This window comes from Monodelphis domestica, chromosome 3 (assembly GCF_027887165.1).
Source record: "Monodelphis domestica isolate mMonDom1 chromosome 3, mMonDom1.pri, whole genome shotgun sequence".
In the NCBI taxonomy this organism is placed as follows: Eukaryota; Metazoa; Chordata; class Mammalia; order Didelphimorphia; family Didelphidae; genus Monodelphis; species Monodelphis domestica.
In genome coordinates, this window is record NC_077229.1 from 45,521,748 (window position 1) to 45,543,542 (window position 21,795).

The window sequence follows — 21,795 nt, forward strand, 5'->3', positions numbered from 1 at the left end:
CACCAAAAGCAGATCTGAAAGCTGCTTCAGGTTGATTTGGGGTGGATTTAAGTGGTGACCCAAGTCAAAGATGGAAGTGTGCGTTGTACAGAAAGTAAAATGTGTCCAGGGAGAAGGCAGACCAGATAAATTCTGAGCAAAGCTTGACATCGAAGTGGAGCGTTCACATTTATCTTGGGGGAAAGACGCCTGTGTTTTTGTCAGGAACAGGTAAATCACCTGCTTCCATCAGGCTACGGCAGCAGCAGGTACGGGGCCAGCATCTTCTCTGTCACGAGGTAGGCTTCTATCGGCAGTCATTGTGAGAAATGTGGCTTTGGAACCTGCTGGCTGCCAGACTCGGGGTCTGGGTGTGCCACCTTTGCTCATCTCCACCTTAAGGAGTCTATAGCAGAGGGCCCTGGGGACCACTCCTAGGCCACGGGTGGTTTCATGTTTTTCTCAAATGCTAATGACCCAAAGCTGGGAGGAATACCTTGAGCACAGTCAAAATTCACCAAGAGCCACACTGGCTGGAACACAGGCTGAAGAGAATAAAAGCCAATCCGGGCCTTTTCGTGGACTGGGTACATCCTGCAGTAACTGGTCAGGCCTCATTTAGAATACTGCGCTCAAGTTCTAGGTTTCAGTGAGTGGTAGAGCCTTCTGTTCAATGGAGAAGGGTTACAGAAGGCCAAATGTAAAAAATGGAGAGATATGCTGCCTCTGGAGATAGTCACTTCTCTCTCTCTCATACTCCTTACTTTGTCTTAGATAAGGCAGAAGAGCAGTAAGGACCAGGCAATGAGGCTTAAGTGACTAGCCCAAGGTCACACAGCCTCGGAGGCCACATTTGAACCCAGGACACTACCACCACCACTCCAGGCCTGGCTCTCAATCCACTGAGCCACCCAGCTGCTCCAGCTGGGTTATCTCTTACTGGAGAGCTTCAAACAAGTGAGATGATCACTGGCTAGGTTGCTGTGTAAGTAAGCTATTAAAGGACAGATGGTCTAAGTAAGTAATGAGGCTTTTTCAAAATCAGATTCAAGTAGTAGCAAAACGCAATCTGTGTAAAGGGCGCCCGGCTTGGCCCTGCAGGCCCCCAGCCGTGTCATGTTGGAGACCACATGGATGTCGTCAGATGTGGATGGGACGGACCTCGAGGCCTCCGAGGAGGAACACCGCAGCTTAGTGTGATGGAAATGATTGCTGGGCAGTTTGACGATGTCTCAACCATCCTCCAAAGGATGCGCGTCTCCAAGGCTTCAGCAAGCTCCAAGCAGCAAACACAGACCAGGACCTAACGCTAACCCTGTGAGGACTCCCTGCCTCTGTCAGCTGAGGTGAAGTCCAAGATTGAGCAGACCCACTGAGACTCTGAAGGGAGCTGCCTGAAGAGGAAGCTTTTTAGAAGGAAGATTCGGGACTTCTGCTGGACTCGCCTTTAAACCGAACGCAGGAGGTTCCTCCTCCCCCTTTACTTAGCTAGGCCAGAAAGGCCACCAGAGTGCTTCCTGCAGAAAATGCCATAGGAGGAGCTGTCCTACCTCCCACATGGCCCAGGACTCTTCTGGCACCAGCCCGGAGGCACCAGAGCTTCCTTCCGCTTCTACGTGACAAGGGAAGTTCCGGTTTGCCCTCCAAATCAAAATCCATCTTCCCCACCTCTTAGAACAGAAACCCTCAAGGCTTGTGGCGTTGTCTTTTGTACAATCATTTATAGAAATTCAACAAAGGTAAAACTTCATCTGGAAGGGCTACGAAAACACCACCTTACAACAATGGCACTTATGAATGCAGAATCGTACAACAAGGAATCGTGGCAGAAAACCTGGACCGAGAACTCCACTCACATGGGAAAGGAAAGGAGAAAAGAGACTATGTTTGACCATTTATTCTACGGCTTGACTCACTGTATAAATTAGGCCTATAGAGTAACAAGAGCTCATGCTGGAGCAAAAATCTCCTGTGTGCAAAAGCTAGAACGGGAACTGGAAAATCTTGAAGAAAAAGGTGAATCGTATACAGAGAAAACTCGGCCCAACGTCGTACTTCGACTGGAATCGACGCCGTTTTCCCACCACATGCTTATGTCACTTCTGAAGGCTACAAAGCAGGATATAAACTTCCATTCAAACATGCTTTTAAATTGAAAGTGTGAGCCTACTTTGCCAGACCTGGGCACATTGTTGATGGATTACTTTTATCTATGAAGTCTAGGTTACGTTCTCTCCTACCTTACTTAAGGAGACCATAAATGTTGGCAATCCCAAACCAAAATCAAAAATGAAAAACAACACTGGTGTGCATTCAAATGTTGCATAAATAACCTTTAAACAATTTGTACAAAAATAGTTCTGCATCATGTCTCATGTAACAAAAACAAAACAAAAAAGGATGGGTCGAGGCGGCAGAAATGCAGCTTGTGGTCCATTGGAAAAGATACTAAAAACTTGGCAGGGGGAGGGGGTCGCCGTGGGAAACAGAGGAGCAGAAATAAAAAAATGTACACTTCCAAGCTCATGCTCTGGTACTTTAAATAATATCTCGACAGTCTGTCCTTCCCTCCCCCCACCCCACCCCTCCCCCAGCCGCCATCGTTCTCAGGAATCGCAGGAAGGCGGGGGAGCGCGGCATGCCGTGCCCAGCGCCGGGCACCCACAGCGTGGGAGGTGAACTCAGTCCTTTGTGGGGTCGCTCGCTCCACGGGGCTTGTGAAATGGGATCTTTGCTCTCCTCTGCAAGTCCAAGTTCCAAGTGTACAAGAAGCCCCGCAGCTCGGCCCTCCCCGCCCTATTTACACACCTGGCCTTGCACTAGCTCAGTTTCTGGAGGAGTTTTTCTTCCACCTGCCCAAACTGTACGCTCACGGACATCTCGGCTATGAACTGTTCGCAGCCCTCCTTGGTCACCTGCTTGCAGTACCTCAGGTCGATGTGGCAGATGTTCCCGCAGCGTTTGAAGAAGGACAGGCACTGGTCAGTGACCTTATTGCAGTCTGCAGGGAAGACAAGGCACAAGGCGGCGCTCAGCGGCCAAGCCGGGAGGAGACGAGGCCCTGCAGCCCCCTCTGCCAAGGCCCCTCACCCCAGGGAAGCAAAAGAAGAAAAGGCGGGCCGTGAGGCGCCCAGGATGCTCAGAGGCTCCCGGACGCAGGGCGGGAAGGGGGCCGCCCGTGGAGGATCCCAAAGGGCTGGAGAAGGGCGCCGGGGACACCCCCAGAGAAGAGGGCCGAGCAGACACCACACCAGCGCGGGGAGGCAGGGGCAGGAACGATGGGGTGGATGTTGCAAAGAAGTCCATTTAGATGATGTTCAAGAAACTCCCGAAAACAGGAGCCGCCCAAAGCAGAGAGACTGCGAGGGCAGCGGACAGCACAGGGCAGATGGGCAAAGCCGCCGGCTCCAGAGGAAATAGCCCAGGAACACTCGAGGTCGGCCCGGGCTGGAGCGGGAGAGGCTCGGCTTCCGGTGTCCAAATCTGCCCTGAGACCCTGCCCAGCTGGGTGGCCTGGCCGGGCCCCGAAGCCCCCGTTTCCACATCTGTCACGGGGTCAGGGAGCGGCCCTATCGGCTCTCCATGGCCTTTGTGCCTGGGTCCTGCTTGGCAGGGTGGCAGCAGCTGCTCTAATCTAAAGCCCCCATTCAACGGACAAGGAAACAGGCCCAAAGAGACCGACTTCCGCTGCCCAGCTCGTGCCTGGAGGCTGAGGTGAGGCGAGGCGGAGCCTGTCAGAAAGGATAGCTGGGGAGAAGGGAGGGGCGGGCAGAAGGCTGGAGGAGGCCTGGCCAAATGGACGCCGATTTCCCTGGAAACGGGGGCCTCTTCTGGGGTCAAGGCTGGAGGAGCCCGGGAGGGAGCCCCCTGGGCCTCGAGGCCCGTGTGAGCACGCGGACCCCGGGACGGGCTCGGGGCTCACCTGACAAGTTGATCTCGGTGAGGGAGTCGCGGGTGGTCGTCCCCACGGCGGTCAGCAGGTTGATGGACTGGTCGGTGACGTGGTTGCAGTAACTGAGGTGCAGCCTGGAGAGCAGCGGCATGTGGCGGATGATGAGCCGCAGGGAGGCGTCTGTGATGTCCAGGCCGGCCAGGCGCAGGTCCACGATGTTGCGCAGTTTGCTCCTGTTGTCCATCTGGCCTGCGGGGGCGGAACGAGAGATGTGTTCCAGACGAGCCGGGGCTGCCCTGGGAGGGGGCTTCCCGAGGCCCCAGGTCAGGGCCGTTGGTGAAGGGAGGCCCAGCTCTGCGGGGTGCCCTCCGACCGAGAGCCCAGGGACAGCGGCGAGTGGGCTCCCAAGAAGGGTCGGCCGGGGAAGGCAGGCCCCGGACGCCTCGGGCCCAGGCGGGAAGAGAAGGCCCCGGCCGTAAATGGCGGTGCTCCAGGAGCGGATCAGGGACCAAGTGACCGGGACCGTCACTGAAGAGGCCCTGGAAGGCGATCCTCAGACAGCCCACGGCCCGTGCCATAGTCTTTGCGACAAGACTCGGGGCTCAGCTGAGTCTGTGTGAAGCGGCCCTGTGACGTCCTGCCCGAGGGGCAGCTGTCCCCAGGAGTGTGTGAGGATGGGACGGGCCCGGCACGTGGCCCAAGCTTCCCGAGTGCTGACCGTCCTCCCGGCCCATCCCCCGCTCCCGCCTCAGGCTCTCCTGGCCGTGGTACCTGGCCGGTTGTCTGTGGGGGGGGACAGAAGGTCCCGCATCTGGGCATCCTTGAGTCCTTCCACCCACTGCACGTCCAGGGTGCGCAGCAGAGGGCAGCTGGAGCTGCACAGGGCGGAGACGGCGATCCAGGAGCAGCCGGACAGCAGCAGGTCCCGGAGCCCTGCGGACACAGGCCAGCTCGGTTGGCCGTCGCCCCTCCCCCCGGCTCCGCCCCGCTCGGGGTCCCTGCGGCCGGGCCCACTCACCCGGCAGCCTGTTGATGAGCCAGCTGAGCTGCTTCTTGGAGATGTTGGTCCAGCTGAGGTCCAGGGTCACGGGCTGGCGGCGGATGATGCCGCTGAGCATCAGCGGGGTGATGGATTTACAATGGTTCAGGTCGATTTTGGTCCACAACCGCTTATCGCAGCACCTGGGACGTCGGCGCCGAGAGGTGAGGGGAGTCATTTCGGGGTGCCCCCTCCCCTCCTAAAGGAGCTGCCCCGACAGGCCCCCGCGCCCCCTCACCAGCGGTTCCAAGTCTTGCAGACCCGCATGCAGACGCAGAGGTCGCTGTGGCTGAGGTAGCTGAACACGGCCATCCACACTTCCCGCTGCATGACGTGCGCGGCGCCGTCATCCAGGGGCAGCGAGTCCGGCGGGGGGCTGATGGGCGGCGGGCGGATGACGTGCCGCTCCATCTGGATGCACTTGGGTGGGGACAGGGAGGGTGGGGGCCGCGTGGGGCCGCGGGGGGGGCTGCGCAGGCTGGGCACCAGGGGGTGCCGCGGCTCGCGGGGGGCCCCGTTGAGCCCCTTGCTGAAGCGGGGGGGCCGCTCCCCCACCCCCAGCACGCGCTTGGGCTCCTCGTTCTCGCTCTCGGGCTCTGACTTGATGGGCTGGTGGTTCTCGTTGGCCAGGCTGTTCTCGGTCTTCTGGATCTCCTGGTTCAGCTCCTTGCTCAGCTCCTTGCTCAGCTCCTTGTTGGGCAGCCGCCGCTTCCGGCGCACCTTCATCTTCTTGTCGGGGCCCTCGGCGCTCTCGGTGCTGGGCCCCGCGGTGGGGGAGCTGGAGCGCGACTGGTCGCTCTCCTTGCTCTTGGGGGGCGCCTCGGGCAGGTCTTCCTCGGGCTCCTGCTTGAAGCGCCGAGGGGGCTTGTGGGCCAGCGCCCCCCGGTCCTCCGCATTCTTCCAGGACCGCCGCTGCGACACAAGGGGCTGGGCTCAGCAGGGCCTCCCCGCACGCCCCAGCTCTCCAAGCCCAGGGACGGGGCCAGACCCGAGGGCGCAGGGGGAGGGACTTGGGATGGGGGAGGGGGGTTACCTTTTTCCTGAAAAGCTTCTCCTCCTTGCCAAGTTTTAGCTGTCACAGAAAGAAAGAACACAGAGCTTGGCCCCCGGTCTAGGGCCGGCACAGCCCCGGGGCAGCTCTCCGGTCCTGGCCGGGCCCAGCTGGAGGGAGGCTTCCCGATCCATCCCTTCCACTCCCTCGGCAGCACCGGGCCGGCGGGCTTTGGGGGAGAGCAGAAAGGCACGACTAGTGGCCAGGGAAGAGCCAGCGTGAGACAAAGGCCTCGGGGGCTCCTCTCCAAACTGGGCTCCTTCCCTCTGGGAACCTCAAATCCATTCACTAAGCCCCTGCGAGAGGCCAGGCATCTAGACTTAGGGGAAGGTGGAGCCCTCTGGAGGCAACGTCCCAGGGAGTAACGGGGTCGCAGCACCCACCAGAGGCCATAGCAAATGGGAGGACAGGCTCCGGGTGCCACCCAGTGGCCGGGGAAGGGAAGGGTGGCCGGGATCCTTGAGACTTCTTGCCAAAATGATAATTATTACTGACGGCCATCTAAGTGCTTTAAGGTTTGCAAAGCGCTTTGCATTCGTTAAACAGGGACAGGACTCTCTGGAAGAGACAGACAGATGTAGAGACCATTTGCTATAAGGGGTCAAAGGGGGTGCTCCCCCACCGCAAGAACAGTACAACCGCCCAGACCGGACACCTGAACAACTACGGCACGAGGGGGCCTGGGCCGGCCTTTTGGCTGTGAGCCCCCCACCCCCGCCCCGGGGCAGCCAGGACCCCGGCTCCCCTCCCTACCCGCTTCCGGGTGTTCATCTCCTGGGGCTTCTCGAATTTCCGCTTCCTCCTCAGGTGCACCTCGTCAGACTTCCGGCGAAGGATGGTGTCGGCAGGCACCTTCTTGGTGTGCTCTTCGGACTTCCGCCGACCGGCCTCTTCGCACTCTCCTCTTCGTTTGACCGAGTCTGGCCCTTCCTTGTTGTCCCGGTTCATCTTCTGCTCCTTGAGCAGCGAGCCGGGTAGGTTCGAGGCGTACTTGAACCCGGGGCCGCGCTTTTGCTTGTACGCCAAAAAGAGAGAAGCACAAACAACCTTTATATCTTGGGACTGGAGTCTTGGGCCGGAGGCACCCCCCCACCCCCCGCCCAGGCCAGCCGCACTCACTTTCCCAGTCTTGCCGGCGTGATTGCACTTGGGACATTCCCAGCAGTTGGGGAGCTCGTCGTTGACCACGCCATCCGACTCCTTCACCTGTGGGGAAGAGGAAGGCTCAGGGGGCTCCCTCCTTCCCACCGCTCCGGCCAAGGCCCGTTGGATGGGAGGGGAAGAGAGGGACGAGGCTGAGGTGACCCTGGGCAGGGAGCCCAAACCCTCCTGCCTGGCCAGGGCTAAAGAAGCCTCTGTGGGAGCAGCAGGTGCCTGCTAGGGCCAAAGCTGGGGAAGACACAGGATGGGCCCCGGGGCCTGCTCGGGCACCCTGGGGGCAGCCCGAAGCCAGGAGGGATGTGGAGAAGGCCCGGGCTCTGGCGGGGGGGTCCCCAGCCCAGGCATCAGCGGAGGCATTAGCATTCTCCTCAGCTCCCTCAGAGGAGCGTGAGCGCAAGGGATGCTGGGAGCGGTGCTAGGGCGGGGCCTGGGGCTGGGCTGGCAGCGCACCCTCACTCACCTTAAGGCATCCAGGGTGGATGATTTCGTTGCAGATGGAGCACTCCATGAGCATGAGGTTAAACTTGCCCTCCTCCTCCTCCACGGTGTCCTCCTTGCCCGCCTCGCCACACACCAGACACACGGCCGTGTGGGGCAGCACCGGCTGTGACACGGGGAGAGAGAAGGGCACGTCAGGGCCTGCAGGCCGCGGCTGCCCAGGCCCGGTCTCGGCCACCCCCTGCGTGCAGCCCTGCCAGAGGAGAGGGAGCCGAGAGCCGGGCGGCTCAGGAGGAGGCTCGAGTGGTTGGTGCTGGGACCCGGGGCAGGGAGTGACGAGGGACGCCTCCCCCCAGCCCCGAGCGAGTCTAGACAAGCTTCCTAGAGGAGGCGGCCTGCCAAGGAGCAGGGCCCAGGGGGGAGGATACAGATGCAATCAGAGGAGGGCCTGGCCCTGGGGAGAAGAGAAAAGCAAGGGCAGATGGTGAAATCCAGGGCTCTGAGCATCATTTTTATTAGAGACGAGGGAGCGAGCACAAGGCCAAGTCTGAGTATGGCTACGCGGGAAACCAGAGGGAGGGCGTGGGACAGTCGAGGGGCTTGGGTTTGAATCTCGGTCCTGCCGTGAACAACCCGTGTGATTTTTGGAGCGAGTCAGCCCAGGCGAGCAGCGGGGAGGCCTCTGTGAGGCTGTCGGGAGAGTGAACAAGGATTCCCAGGGACAGGCCTGGGAAGGTGAGGACGGCCTCAGATGTGCGGATGGATCCCGGGATGAGGCTCGGAAGAGTCCTCGAATGGACCTCCACTGGAAAGGGGGGGGCGGGGAACGGAGGCTCCCAGCGAGGCGGCTCGCTCAGGTCACCCGGCTGGCAGGCCAGTTCCTCCGTGCAGCCTCTGAAGCACTCCGCGGTGAGGCCCGGGCTCCCAGACTGCGCCTCCGGGACACCTCGTCCCTTCTGAGGAGAGCGAGGCGCAGAGCCGGACCTGGAAGCCCAAAGGCCCCGCTGCGGAGCCGGCCCCAGAAGCCCCACAGGTAAGCCTCAGACACGAGTGAACAAGGATAGGAGGCTGAGGAGACGAAAGACACAAGATGGCGTCTGCCCCTGCCGGGCAGGGACGCCGGGCTAGCCAGGGATCGATGCTGGAGGCAGCCCTGCCTCGGCAAGAACTTGGGGAGGAAGAAGGGTGACGGGAGCCCAGTGGCCAGATCTCTCTCGTCTCCCTCTGAGCCAGGCGGACCCGATGGCGGGGAAGGGACCGCCCCTGGGACGCGCGCCCTGTAAGACAGACTTTTCTGCCTCGTTCATCGGCCGGCCAGGAGCAGGGGCCGCCCCAAAGGGGCGTCCCCATGAAAGGGTCCCGAGCGGCCCGGCTCTGCAGGCCCTTCTCTCCCGTGGGAGGCTCCTTTGAAAGCAGGAAAGGAGAGACCCAGAAGTGTCCCAGCGGCCGAGGGGACTTGCAAGCACTCTTTGGAGAGGAAGGCGGCGATTAGGGGCCGGGAGACCTCCATCATGCCCATCGTCGGCCGCCTTTCTTCCCAGGGTCTTTCCCTGGAGGGCTGGGAGCCGCCTCCAAGCAGCTACGGGCCAGGCCGGGCTGCGGGGCAGGAGGGGTGGCCAGTGCGGCCTCATCTGGGGGAGGGCACCTGCCGCCTTCCGGTTCTCCCGCCTAGGGACCGAGCAAGGAAGCCATCCCACTGGCATTGCAGGAGACGGACGCGGGCTGGGCTGCCGGGCCCTGCGGCTCAGCTCGGGGCGGGCTCCCCTCTCCGGAGACGGAATGAAGCACCGGCAGCCCCACACCCCCAGAGAACAAGGTTGGGGCTCCCAGATCCTCCCGGCGCGCCCAACATCCGGCCCAGGACTGGGGCCGAGCGCTCGGGTGTCGAGGAGCCTCGGAACGTGGGCAGCTCCGTCTTTAGGCCTGGCGCGGCTGCTCAGAAGGCCCCTCCTCCAAGTCCTGCTGCCTCTGGGAGGGCCCCGAGGCTTGAGCTTGGCCGGCACAGAGACCCAAAGGCCCGCGGCGGGCCCGGAGGCGCTCTCGGAGCCGGCCGTGGGGCAGCCTAATGCGGGGCTCAGGGCAGGAAGGGAGGGAATGCTGTCTGCGCCTTCGCCAGCTCCCTGAGGAGGAGAGGAGGGAGGCCCGCGGGCTGGCCCTGCGCGCACTTACCGCAATGCACTGCCTCATGATGCAGGACTGCTTCATCCGCCCGGGCCCCCCAAACTTCTTCATGTCCTTGCAGAAGTGACACTCGCCACACTCGGTGCGCAGGCAGGCCTCGCACTTGCGGCATCTCGTCCGTCGCCGGCGCGCCCCCGCCGTCGTCCGATTGGCGGCCAACTTCACCGCGGAGGCTGGGCCCAGCTTCCCCTTGGGCCGACCTACTGCCCGGTTCTGCAAGACGTCAGAAAGGTGCCTCGGTGAGGAGCTGCCCCAAGAAGGCCCCGCAGGACGTGCGTCCTCCGCATCCGTGCGGCTCGCCTCTGGGGCAGGGAGCAGGGGCACGGCTTACGCTTAGCCCCAGCCTCCGCCCGGGCTTCCTCTAACCGTGACACCCCCCCCCCCAGGTTCCTTGGATGAAAACCTAGAAGCAGCGCCCGTGGAAAAGGCTCCTTCGTGGCCAGGGGCTCCCGGCAGAGGCAGGATCTGCCCCGGCCCCCAGGACCACCCGAGGCTCTTCAGCCCTGGCGCTCCAGAGCAGGATGGGAAAAGGCAAACTGGGCTTGTCCTTCCTCTGGCCCGTCCTGGGGCCTGTCTGTAAGCCAGTCTGTACGTAGGGAAAAAGAAGCCACTTTTTCTAATGTGCACCTTTCCAGCCGAGGGGAAGCCTAAACAGGAGTCCCAGAACCCTCCAAAAAGGCGAAGTACTTAGGAAAAAAGAACCTGCCACATTTCCACTCATTCCAGGAGGAAGCCGAGGGGCTCCTTGTAAATGCTGGGCCCCCTCCTCTTTTTCCCACCACTCAGGTCAGAACCACCTTCCCTGGGTAGCTGGGGGGAGAGGCGAGTCCTCTGCCTCCAGGGGCTGCCTCTGGGGGAGCCACAGCCACAAGGGGGGGGGACCAGGCCCGTCCCCTCCCCCAGAAGCCTGGGCCCTGAGCTCAGTCACCCTAGGAGAGCCCAAGAAATGCTGCCTATGGAGTTGAAGCACCTGGGTGCAAATCCTGCCTCTCCAAGTGCAATCCAGGAAAGCTTGGGCCATCGACTTCTATGTGGTGGGGCTAGTCTGCTCATCTGTAAAAGGGGTCTGAAGACCCCTCCCGGCCCAGACCCAGGGGCCTAGGGCTACCCCTCTAGATCTAAAATGAGCATTTCCCTTGTTGATAAAACTCGGACCACTGTTGCTGGGGCCACAGCTCTTGTTGAAATGTGGCTGAAGTTCACAACGCTGCACCGCCCCCCATTATATAAGATCAAATATTTAGAACTGGAAGGGACCTTGGGATACTGTGCCTGCGCTCTCCTTTTTACAGGGGAGGAAACTGAGGCACAGACTATGGTAGAATCCAAATCCTGAGATCTAATATGCCATGGAGACAAAAATTGGATTGGATTGCATTTTAGGGCTCTGCGGGGCTCCCTGGGAGAAGCCTCAACTTCCCCCTGCCACCCCCCTCAGTCCTTCAGACCTTTCCAAAGACCTTAGGATTCAAACTCTAGAGCTGGCCTCCATTTTACAGATGAGGAAACTGAGTCCCACTGAGGGATGTGGCTGAGCCAGGCTTCCTACCCAGATCTTTCCTGACTCCTTGGGTCGTGCCGCCTATTCTGCATTAAAATGCTACCAACATCAGAATGACTTTTAGCGGGAAAAAGAGAAACACAGTGCCTGAAGCACAGACACAGGCAGGGCCCGCGTGTCACACAGTTTCTGGAAAACCTGACTGGAGGTCGAATGCTGTGGAGAGCCTTACATTTGTTGACCCCTTTCCCCAGCCCAGCCACCCCTCTGGCCCCGCGGAGGCCCAGGGGATGCCCTGACCAGAGGCCCCTGGGCCAAGGCTGAGGACAGAAGGGCCAGATTCTGGCACCGCTCCGCCTCCCGGCCTGGGGAAAGGGTCTGTTCCGAGGGAGCCTCGGCTGAGACGAGCACTGGATATTCAAGAAGCCCCTCGGTGTGCCTGATCAGCAGACTCTAAGCTTCCCTCCTGGGGCAGCCCCGGCCCAGGGCCCGGCACAGCGCAGGTGCTTAATGAAGTGACGGGCAGAAAGTGCATTCCTAGAGTATCAGTCAGGATCACCGAGCTAAAGCTCAAAGAAACAATCCCTTCCTCTTACAGTGGAGGACCCTGAAGGAGAAAGGAGAAAGGACAGCTGAGCCCAGGTCCTCCTGACTTCCAGCACGGCCCTCCACGGGCCTGGAGGCAGAAGCATCGCTGGGAGGGGAAGGACCAGAGAAGGGAGGCCCCTGTCAGAAAAGGCCTGGGAGAGAAGGGCCAACAGAAAGGGAAATCCCGGCGGAGCCAGACCTAGACTCTGCCCCCTCCGGCCCCAGCCAGTCATTCTGACCCAGCCCAGAGGAAGCCGTGGGCCGGACGCTCCCAGGCTCCTTCCCTCCACGGCATCCTGCCCTCTCTTCCTCCAAGCGTTGTTTGCATCAGAAACACAACTGAAACCAAAAGCTGCCAGATAGAAACGCCCCCCAAGGGACTATGGGAGACAGCGGAAGGCTTTGGGCTGGTGCCAACTTCACATCCTCCGCTCACAGATGTAGCCATCCAGGCCAACCTTCTCCTTCTACAAGGGAGGAGGCCAGCTTGAGATCCAAAGAGGCTGGGGAAGTGACAGAGCTGGCACTCTGGGACACGAACTCAGATCCTCTGAGCCCAGCATAGCAGAGTTGGAAGAGATCTTAGAAGCCATCAAAGGCCAGCTCTACAGCCCTCAGGAACCTGCGATGGCTCCCCCTTACCCCACTGAGATCTTAAATAAATTCCTCAGCATGACCTTCCACAAGGCCCCCATGGACCTTTCCAGGCTCATTCGACATCCCTCTGCATTCTGGCACCTCAAGCACCAGTCATACTGACCTGCCAGCTCTTTCTTCCTAGGTGAAATTCCATCTCCCACTCCCAGGCCTTTGCACAGGCCAAGTCCCCAGTGCTCTAAATCACCAATAATTCTGAGGTCCTGCCTCATACCCATCAGAGACTGGCCAACAAGTGCTGGCAGGGCTAAGGGAAAAGAGGTACCCTGATGGAACTGTGATCTAGTCCAACCTTTCTGGAAAGAAATTTGGAACTACACCCAGAAAAGCTATTAAAGTGCAAATCCAAGTGATACAGCATACCAGGTCTACAAAGGTGTCCAGGAGTTGAGTTTTTCTCACTTTCTAAATGCTGGTGTGGTAGAGGGGTGGGAGGAAAAGGGAGGGCCTGAAACTAGAATAAAACTGAATTAAAAGCAATCAGTCATCTTTCTGATCCGTAACCATTCTTCCCAGGGGGAGCTGGGCCAGTTCAGTCCTGCCGGCTCTAGACCTAGGAGACGGATACTGTTATCCTTCTAAAGATTTAGATAAAATGGAAAAGGAGAGACTAGAAAAACCAAGCCCTGTCTTTACAAGCGTGAGAACCAAGCAGCCAATGAACTCAAGCCTTGGGGCCAAGTGTTCGGCCTCTCCCGAGCTGGAAAGAGGCTCAGCGGCCATCTAGCTCTGCTCCTTTGGAACAACAATCTCCTCTACAATGTGCCTTCAAGACTTCCACTGAGGGCTCTGGGCCACTTTCCCAAGCATCCTAGCTGGAGACGCTCTTAATCCAAACCTGAAATCTGCCTCCCCTGGCCAGTCCTCAAGGACCAAACCCATCACATCCTGACCAGGGGTCAGGCCCGTGTCATACTATTTCGGGAAGTCATAGACATCTCTTTAGGCGTCAGGGTCACCAGAAGGAGCGAGGTGATCCGTTACAAACCTAACTGATTGGTAAGTAGACATCTGGGCAGGTAGGTGGCATAGCAGATGGAATAACAGGCCTAGGATCAGGAGGATGTGAGTTCAAATCCAGCCTCAAACACATCCTGGCTGTGTGACCCTGGGCAAGTCACTTCACCCTGTTTGCCTCCGTTTCCTCATCTGTAAGATGAGCTGGAGAAGATCCCCAGTGGGGTTATGAAGAGTCAGACACAACTGGAAGAGAACTGGACAACAAGTAGACATTTGGAGCAAAAAAGGAATGGTGAATGGAACAATGGCAAAAATGGACTCCTTGGATCATCACGGAATTGTGGATTTGGAGCTAGGACTTCAGAGGCCATGAAGTCCAACCCTTCCTCATTTTAGAGAGGAGGAAGCAGAGCCCCGGAGAGCTGAAGTGACTTGTCCAAGGAGGACATGAAGTCTCCCTGACTCCAGTTCCAGCAAGCTAGCCCGGAGCCCGTATCCCAGCATCTCCATGGATCCCAACGAGCAGCCTCACGGCCAGAGACAGAACACGACAACCCCTGGCTGTGGGGAGGGCCCAGAACCCAAACAGAATGCCATCAACAGCCTCTGCCACAGCCCAAGGAAGCCCATTCCATTTGGGATGTCTCCCAAGGCAAGCAACAAGCACTTATTACGCTCCCACGAAGTGCCGGGCATTGTGGAAAACAAACACCAAGAACGGACCACCGTCTGCCATTCCAGCGGGGAGACCCTCATACGGAGACAGAATGGCGGAGCTGGGGAAAAGGCTGAATGAGGGGTGGGAGGGCGAGAGGCTTCCTGAAGAACGAAGGTGGCACCGGAGACGGGCCTTGCAGGAAACCAGGGGTCTGAGGAAGGCCAAGTGGGCCAGGCACTACGGCACGGGGGGCAGACTGGACAAAAGCCAAATCCCAACACGTGAAGATGAGAAAGGCGTCAAAGACAACGTGCTGGGCCCGAGAGATCGTAAGCCTCATCCAGGCACCACACGCTCGCTCTCCCAAGTGCCCAGACAGACCCTGGCTCAGGTTTAAGGACCCAAATTCAAATCCCACATTGAATCTCGACTCCCTCTATAACCTGGGACAAAGCACTCCCCTTGCCGGGCACCAGGCTCCTATGGGGTGACGGGGGTGGACCCTCTCCAGTGTCTGATCTCAATCATACCCAATACCGCATTCCTGGTCTGCGTGGTATGTGGGACCGAGTGTGGGGCCTGGCATCAGGGAACACTCATCTTCCTGAATTCAAATCTGGCTGCACACACTGGCTGGGTGACCCTGGACAAGTCACTTAACTATTTCCCTCAATTTCCTCATCTGTCAAATTAGCTGAAGCAGCAAAGGGCAAATCACCCTAGTATCTCTGCCAAGAAAACCCTCGTGGGGTCACAAAGCATCAGACACAATTGGAACTGAAGGATGATAAACCCCTCAAAAAACCTCCAAAATCTCGCCACGGAAAAGCTGGGCTTATCGGGGACCTGGGTGCCATGCCCCCACATGACTGGCAAGGAGATGGAGATCTGAGGGCAGTGGCTTGGCCAGAACCCCAGCAACCCACCAGCTGCTTCCTGCCCCCCAGGATGGGCACAAGTAGCACATTCCTTCCTCTCCCGGCTTTCCTCAAGCCTCGGCTCATCTAGCAGCACCCATAAACAGGAAGCCTTTTCCGATTCCCTGCCTCAGATGGGAGCTTTCTTTCCCCAAACGAGCCTCTCGAAGGTGGAATGTGAGGGCTGGTGCTTAGAGCCGCTGCCATGCACGGAGCTGGGCACGTCAGCCAACGATCTCTCGAGTTCTTGGCAAGACGTGGCCCAGGGACATTCGAAGGCAGCCAGAAAGCCCTCTCCACAAGTCAGCGCCAACACTCACTCGCCTCACGCGGGGACCGGACACACCGACACAAAAGCAAGCAGCCCCCCTGCTCTTGGACTTTCTACCCCACCTGCAAGTAATGGGGAGAGAAGACAAGCTCTACCCCAGCAGAGGAACACCAGGGCTATCGGTCATAGCGGGCATTCCCAACAAAGGGGCAAAGGCAGGAGTCTGGAGTAACCCGGGGGAACGGCTTCAGGGCTCACACAAAGGCATTTCCCAACTCTGAAGAGATTCCAACGACACGGAAGATCCACCCAAACAGACTGTCTTACTATGGGCGCGTGTGTGAGAGAGGGAGAGTGGGCGATTCTTCTTAGCCGTCACTATCGCGGCCCCAGCCGATGCTCTGCAGCATGGAACTTGTTGCACTGGTTGGCACCAAGGCCAGGCGGTAGCATCGTCTCTAGTCTGGGACGTGACTTTGAGAGAGCCCCTGTTAGACATCTGAAACTCGTGATCATCCCCTAAGGGGAGGGGGCACTTGCACCGTCGCCCCAGGTCAGAAGCAGGCCTCGCCTCGACTTCTTTAGGTCGACGTGGCCCAGTAGAAAGAAATGGATTTGGAGCCACCAGGTTCCTGCTGTGGCCGGCAATCCTCACCACCATCTGCTGGGTTCAGATGTCACCTCTGATTCAAGTCCCTTCCCTTGCACAAAGAAATATGGATGGTCTGGAAGATCCTTTCCAGCTATAAATCTATGATCCCATCATCTGAAATCCATCTCTCCATGACAGCACACAGATCCCACTCCTCCCTTTAGGTCCAACCCTCTGGATTGATAAGAGCTGACCATGTCCCTGAGTAGAGAGGGCTGGAACCGGATTCCAGACCTGCAAAATGGACCTCAGGCACTTGTATGACGCTGGGCAAGTCATTTAACTTTGTTTGCTTAGCCCTTACCCTCCCGTCTTAGTGCTACTAAGCAAGAAAGTAAGGGTTTAAAATAAATACTATTATTATTATTATTATAAGGTGTGTGACCCTATGCAAGTCATTTTTTCTCCCAGTTTCCTCATCTGTAAAATGGAGATACCTGCTGTACTTATCCTGTTCCATTGTTGTGAGGATTAAATGAGAGTGTACATAAGACCTTTTGCAAACCTTCCAATGTGATTTCAGAAGAAATATTTCTTTTTATGACACCTTTGAGTTCTGAGCTGGCTATTTCCCTCCCAGCCTCACACTAGAAAAGACCAACAAGTGCCATAGACATATGTGAAACAACACAACACTGACTTGCCTTTATCAATTCTGTCCCTGAAGGTGGCCATCATCTTCCTTCCTAGATCCTTCCTAGTCCACATTACTCTGAATAGCTTCATCGTTCAGCTACCCTTTGAGCAATATTGATTGCTATTACTGGTTCTGCTTTTCCCCTCTGCATTCTTTCATGCAAGTCTTTCCATGTTTTTCTAAAAGCATCCTTCATTTCATCACAACCATCTGCCACAACTTGTTCCGCCATTCCCCACGGGATGGGCATCACCTCAATTTTGCGCTCTTTGCCACCACAGACAGTTGCTACCCCTACTTTGGAACATAAAGGTTCTTTTTTCTTTTCCCCTGATCACTGAGGGAGACTAAAAATAGTAACTCTTTGGGCATAATTCTAGACTGCTCTTGAAAATGGTTGGATCGGTTCAGTTTACCAACAGGGCATTCGTGTCCCCATTTTTCCACATCCCTTCCAACATGTCATGTCCCCTTCTATCATGCCAGCCAATCAGATAGCTGTGAGATGGTACTTCAATGTTGATTTAATGTGCATGTCTCTAATCAAGCCTTCTTCCATATGTGATGTTAATATTTAATAATTGGGGAGGGGGGGTTGTAGCAGTAGTGTTGTGGGCCCCGTGGACATGTGGAAGATACAGCCAATCAATCAACATTTATGAGGCACCTGCTGTAAGTTAGGTAATTGTACTAGGGAATAGACTCAAAATCAAAAAAGTGAAACTTTTCAGCTCTCGGTTGTGCGGTTGGGGGCCAAACAAAAGGTTCTCGATCCCTCTCCTGGGGATATGGATTATATAAAATCAAGAAGGTCCCAGTCTTCAAGGAGTTTACATTTTCCTGGAGGGATAAAACTGTTCACACCCTACGTACAAAACAAATGCAAAGATTCCAGGTGGGAGGAGGAGGAGGCAGCAGAGAAGTCAGTCCAAGGTTCCTTCACTCCCGGGGTTAGCAGAGCACACTTCCAAGTAGCGGATCAGTGAGGGAAAGGGCCAGGGAGCTGAGAGAAGAGGAACATTAGCAGGTGCTCCCCCCTTCTGCTCCTCTTTCCTTCTCCCCTCCCATTCTCCTCACCCCAACACCTCCAGACTGTGGGCTGGGACTGGCACCCAGGGCATTCAGCTCTCTTCTCCCAGCCTCCGCGTCCGCATCTTGCCCTCCCTGTTCAGAATCATGAACAGCATAAGCTGTCACAGTCAAAGGATATCGAATGGTAGAAAGAGTGTCCCAAGAGTTCCAAGACCAGGACCAAGGCCCTGGGCCCGTGGAGAGCTTCTGTCATACAGAACAGCACCAGCAGTGACCCAGGCCTGAGACAAAAGGGGGCACAAATCTGTCCATTTTCACCAAATCATCCTCGTTCCATGACTGTAGGACCTTCAGCCAAACCTACTAAGCTGTCCCTTCTGAAATGGTACTTATCCTACCCTAGGGTGGGCAGACACTCAGAGCTCAAGGGCAGAGCATATTCTAGGAAGTAAATGAGGAAGACAGATGGAGCCCCAAATGAGAAAATTGGTGGGTCACTGAAAAGGAATTATATTAATAAACTTCTTGTTTTTGTTTTGCTTTTAAATCCTTACTATTTTAGAATCAGTACTATGTATTGGTTCCAAGACAAGAGAGGTAAGGGCTGGGCACTGGGAGCTAAGTGACTTGCCCAGGGTCAACCAGCTAAGAAGTGTCTGAGGCCAGATTTGAACCCAGGACTTCTTGTCTCTAGGCCTGGCTCTCTTAGATTTTTAAACTCAGCCCAGGAAAAGGAAGCGATAAGTCCAAGGTTACAGAGTGAACCAATGGCAAAGCTCCTTGAGGGCAGGGCCCCACGTTGGCCTGTTTGTATCCCTGGGGTTAAGTCCAGTGGCTGGTATGTGGTAGGTGCTTAATAAATATTTAGGGACTGACTGGTGTTTATTAGGGTATCAGAGTCTGCCATGAGCCTCTCCTCTGAATCTCACCACCACACTGGGAGGTTGTACAATGATAATCCCCCTTTTACAGGTGAGGAACCAGGTTAAGTGACTTCCCCACCATCAATAAGGATCAGAGGCAGGATCTGAACCAGGCCTTCCTGACTCCAGGGGGAAGCATTTGATCCACTCTACACTGCCTTTTCACTCCAATTGGGTCCTGATTAGCACCAAGGAATTCTCCCCTAAGTGCTCCCGTTATTTGAATTCACATCATATATTTCCAATGACTGAACTAATGACCACACATGCCATAATTAGGAATCCAAATAGTGAGGATCAGAACTCATCCGACAGTGGGATTCCTGCCTCAGTGTTTGGGACCCTCCAAAGCTTATCCATGCCTCTGCTGGAAGACCTTCAGGGAGGGGCAGCTCCCATGACATCACGTCTAAATCATATTCTTTGAAACTTCCTTCCCATGGTCGTTCCTGCTTCTGCCCTCTTTGTTGCTCAGCTCCATCCCACTCTCTGGCCCCTTTTAGGGTTTTCTTAGCAGAGATCCTTGAGGGGTTTGCCATTTCCTTCTCCAACTCATTTTACAGAAGAGGAAACTGAGGCAAGCAGGGTTCAGTGACTTGTCCAGGGTCACTCAGTGAGTGTCTGAGTCCATATTTGGACCTAGCTACCCCTAGAGGGACCAAGTAGAACAAGTGACTCAACAAACACTGGAATATTATCACTTGATATTGATGCAGAATGTTTAAGTTTGTAAAAACTCCACATACACAGAACCCCTCCCCTCAACTGAGCTCCTCAAATACCTGATAAACCCCAGGCAGTGTTATCTCTGTTTCACAGATGAGGTTAAATGACTTTGCCCATTGCCAGGGAGTTGAGTGTTAGAGGCAGGATTTGAACCCAGGGCTCTCCCTACACTGCTTTTGAGCTGTGTTACCTTTGAGGTTTCTCTTCTCCGAGCTGAACTCCCAAGGGGGCCATACAATGGATCACAGGACTTATGAGCCCCCTATCTGCGCTGCCTTCCCCATTGGAATGTGAGCTCTTTGAGGGCAGGGACTGACCCCTTTCTGTCTCACTCCTGCAGAAAATGCTTAAAATGGTTGCTCACGTCTTCATTCACAGGACTGGCGCTCTAGATCTCAGAGTCCCCAAAGGCTGTCCAGTCCAGCCCTCACTGTCCAGGTGCAGGGAGGTTAAGAGCTGACCAGAGTCCCAGAGCCACAGCCAGGAAGCATCATCCAGGAGAAGTGAAGCCGGGGCCTCTGACGCTGGAGTTAGCCCGTCTCCCATCTAGCTCGTCTAGCTCGGGCTGTGCCAGACCCCACCTCTGCCCTCTCGACACCCAGAGCTGCCTGGGCACCCGCCCTGACCCTCCTCACACTGCAGCCGGGGATTGGCAGAGCCACCCAAGGGGAGACCATAGTCCAATACAACTTGCGGCCCTTCTGCATACTGCCTGGAGTTGGGAAATGACTCTGGAGCCTAGAGTTCTAAAACCCTGGGCTTCCTGACTCGACAGTACCTTCATCCAAGTCCTGGGAATAGCCTGGGGTCAAGGAAGAAGAGAATCCAAGAAAGGAGCCGCCTGGGGCCGTCCACCAGAGAGCTCCCTCCAAACTGACCTTTGATTCTGGAATGAGGCTCCTGCGCTCTGGTCCTTTATCTGCTCCCAAATCTTACCATCTAGCCATTGAGCGTTCTGAGCTGTCACGTGACAGATACTGTGTGACTTTGCACAAGTCATCTGACCTCTGGCAGGTCACGTTTCTGTGGCAGTAGCCACAAGTCTGACGAATCCTTGGCGGAGATCTCAATACTCACTGTGTGACACTGGCTGGGATAGTTACACCATCCAAAGGGGCAGTGAGGTCAGTGCGCGGCACGCAGGTTCCCGGGGAGCTTGACCGTCACTCTCCAGCTCCCTCAGGAAGTCCCCAGCCAGGGCAGAGCTCCAAGGTGCCCCTCAGGGCTGGGGACGCACACAGGCTCCCAAGGAACTGAGACAGAGAGATCAGAACATGTGCCAAGCAGCCCGGGCAGGCAAAGGGCTCCCTGAAAGGCTTCAAGAAAGAAGGCAGTTCTTGAGACGGGTCTTAGATGGAGGCCAGGACTCGGCCAAGTCACAGACAAGTCAAGAAGAAGTGGGTTCAAATCCTACCTCCGACACTTACTCCAGTGTGACTCAACCTACTGACCTCAATTTCCTCACATGTAAACGGGAGGGTGATAGCACCTTCTTTCCGAAGTCATCTTCCAAACAAGACGAGCGAGTAGGGTGCTTTGTAAACGCTGAGATACTATAGGAACATGGGCTCTATTACCACTGAGTGGCTTCCATCAATCATGAAGGTGCTTTAAGTGGCAGGTTCCCATCCAGATGTTCCATATCTCCCTCTCTTTCCATAACATGCTTCCTTTTGAGGAGAGACCCCCAGGTCAGAGCAGGCACTGGAGGGGCACTAGGGTTCCCAAGAAAGGCAAAACAATCCCTGGTCTCAAGGAGCCCTCAGTCTTACGAGACAGTAAATAAATCCTTGTTATATTCAGGGAAGACAAAAAGTCTTTTCCCTTTTAGAATGTAAACTCCTCAAAGGCAGGGGCTTCCCAGGGCCTGGAACCTTTTTAAAAATATTTGTTGACTGCCTGATTGATCTTCAACTTCTCTTCAAGAGTGAAGGCGACCCCTAGCTTGTCCCGGTGTGAAGCTGCTCCACAGAGGAGGCCCCAGGCTGGGAAGGAGGAAAGACAGAGAGAGGAGAAAGGGGAGCCCTTGTTGAGTCAGAAGGCACGGAGACAACCATTTGGAAAAACCTGCTGTTCTATGGTGGTGAACACAACACATTAAAGCAAGAAAGGCTCATGTGTGTGGAGGGGGGAAGTTGGGGAGGGAGACAACATCCTCATCCTCAACCTCCCCTGGCCTCCTATGTCTGAAGATGCCTGCTCAAAGGGCTCCAGAGGCTGAACTGGCTCAAGAGGACATGTTAAATGTCTTCCTTTCCAGGCTGGAATGGGACTGGAGAACTGCTGGGGTGCAATGAAGTCATTGGAGACTCACCAGGATGACTGAGGGCTAGAGGGGCAGCAAGGAGCAAAATAGGCAGGAGAAAGAAGAGAACCTAGTGGGCCAGCAGCCAAGAAGCCTGAGGGTTCAGACTTCACACAGAACAGGTGCTACTAGCCCCAGGACAAAGGGCAAGTCATTTGACCTCTCTGATGCTCAGTTTTCTCTCCTGTAAAATGGGAGTTTTATCTTTGGTGACAAGTTTGAGTCTC

The 21,795-nt window shown here is 56.4% G+C and overlaps 1 protein-coding gene across 1 annotated transcript in view; it reads right to left on the reverse strand.

Moving 5' to 3' along the window:
• Positions 1-1,680: 1,680 nt before the first annotated feature.
• The window catches only part of KDM2B (lysine demethylase 2B), a 134,396-nt gene continuing 114,281 nt past the window's right edge, over positions 1,681-21,795 (reverse strand). Inside the window, 10 exon segments of the mRNA XM_056821794.1 lie at positions 1,681-2,980; positions 3,902-4,120; positions 4,643-4,804; positions 4,890-5,053; positions 5,149-5,822; positions 5,944-5,982; positions 6,715-6,975; positions 7,081-7,167; positions 7,583-7,726; positions 9,730-9,954. Coding sequence (XP_056677772.1) covers positions 2,799-2,980; positions 3,902-4,120; positions 4,643-4,804; positions 4,890-5,053; positions 5,149-5,822; positions 5,944-5,982; positions 6,715-6,975; positions 7,081-7,167; positions 7,583-7,726; positions 9,730-9,954 — 2,157 coding nt within the window. The 3' untranslated portion in view covers positions 1,681-2,798.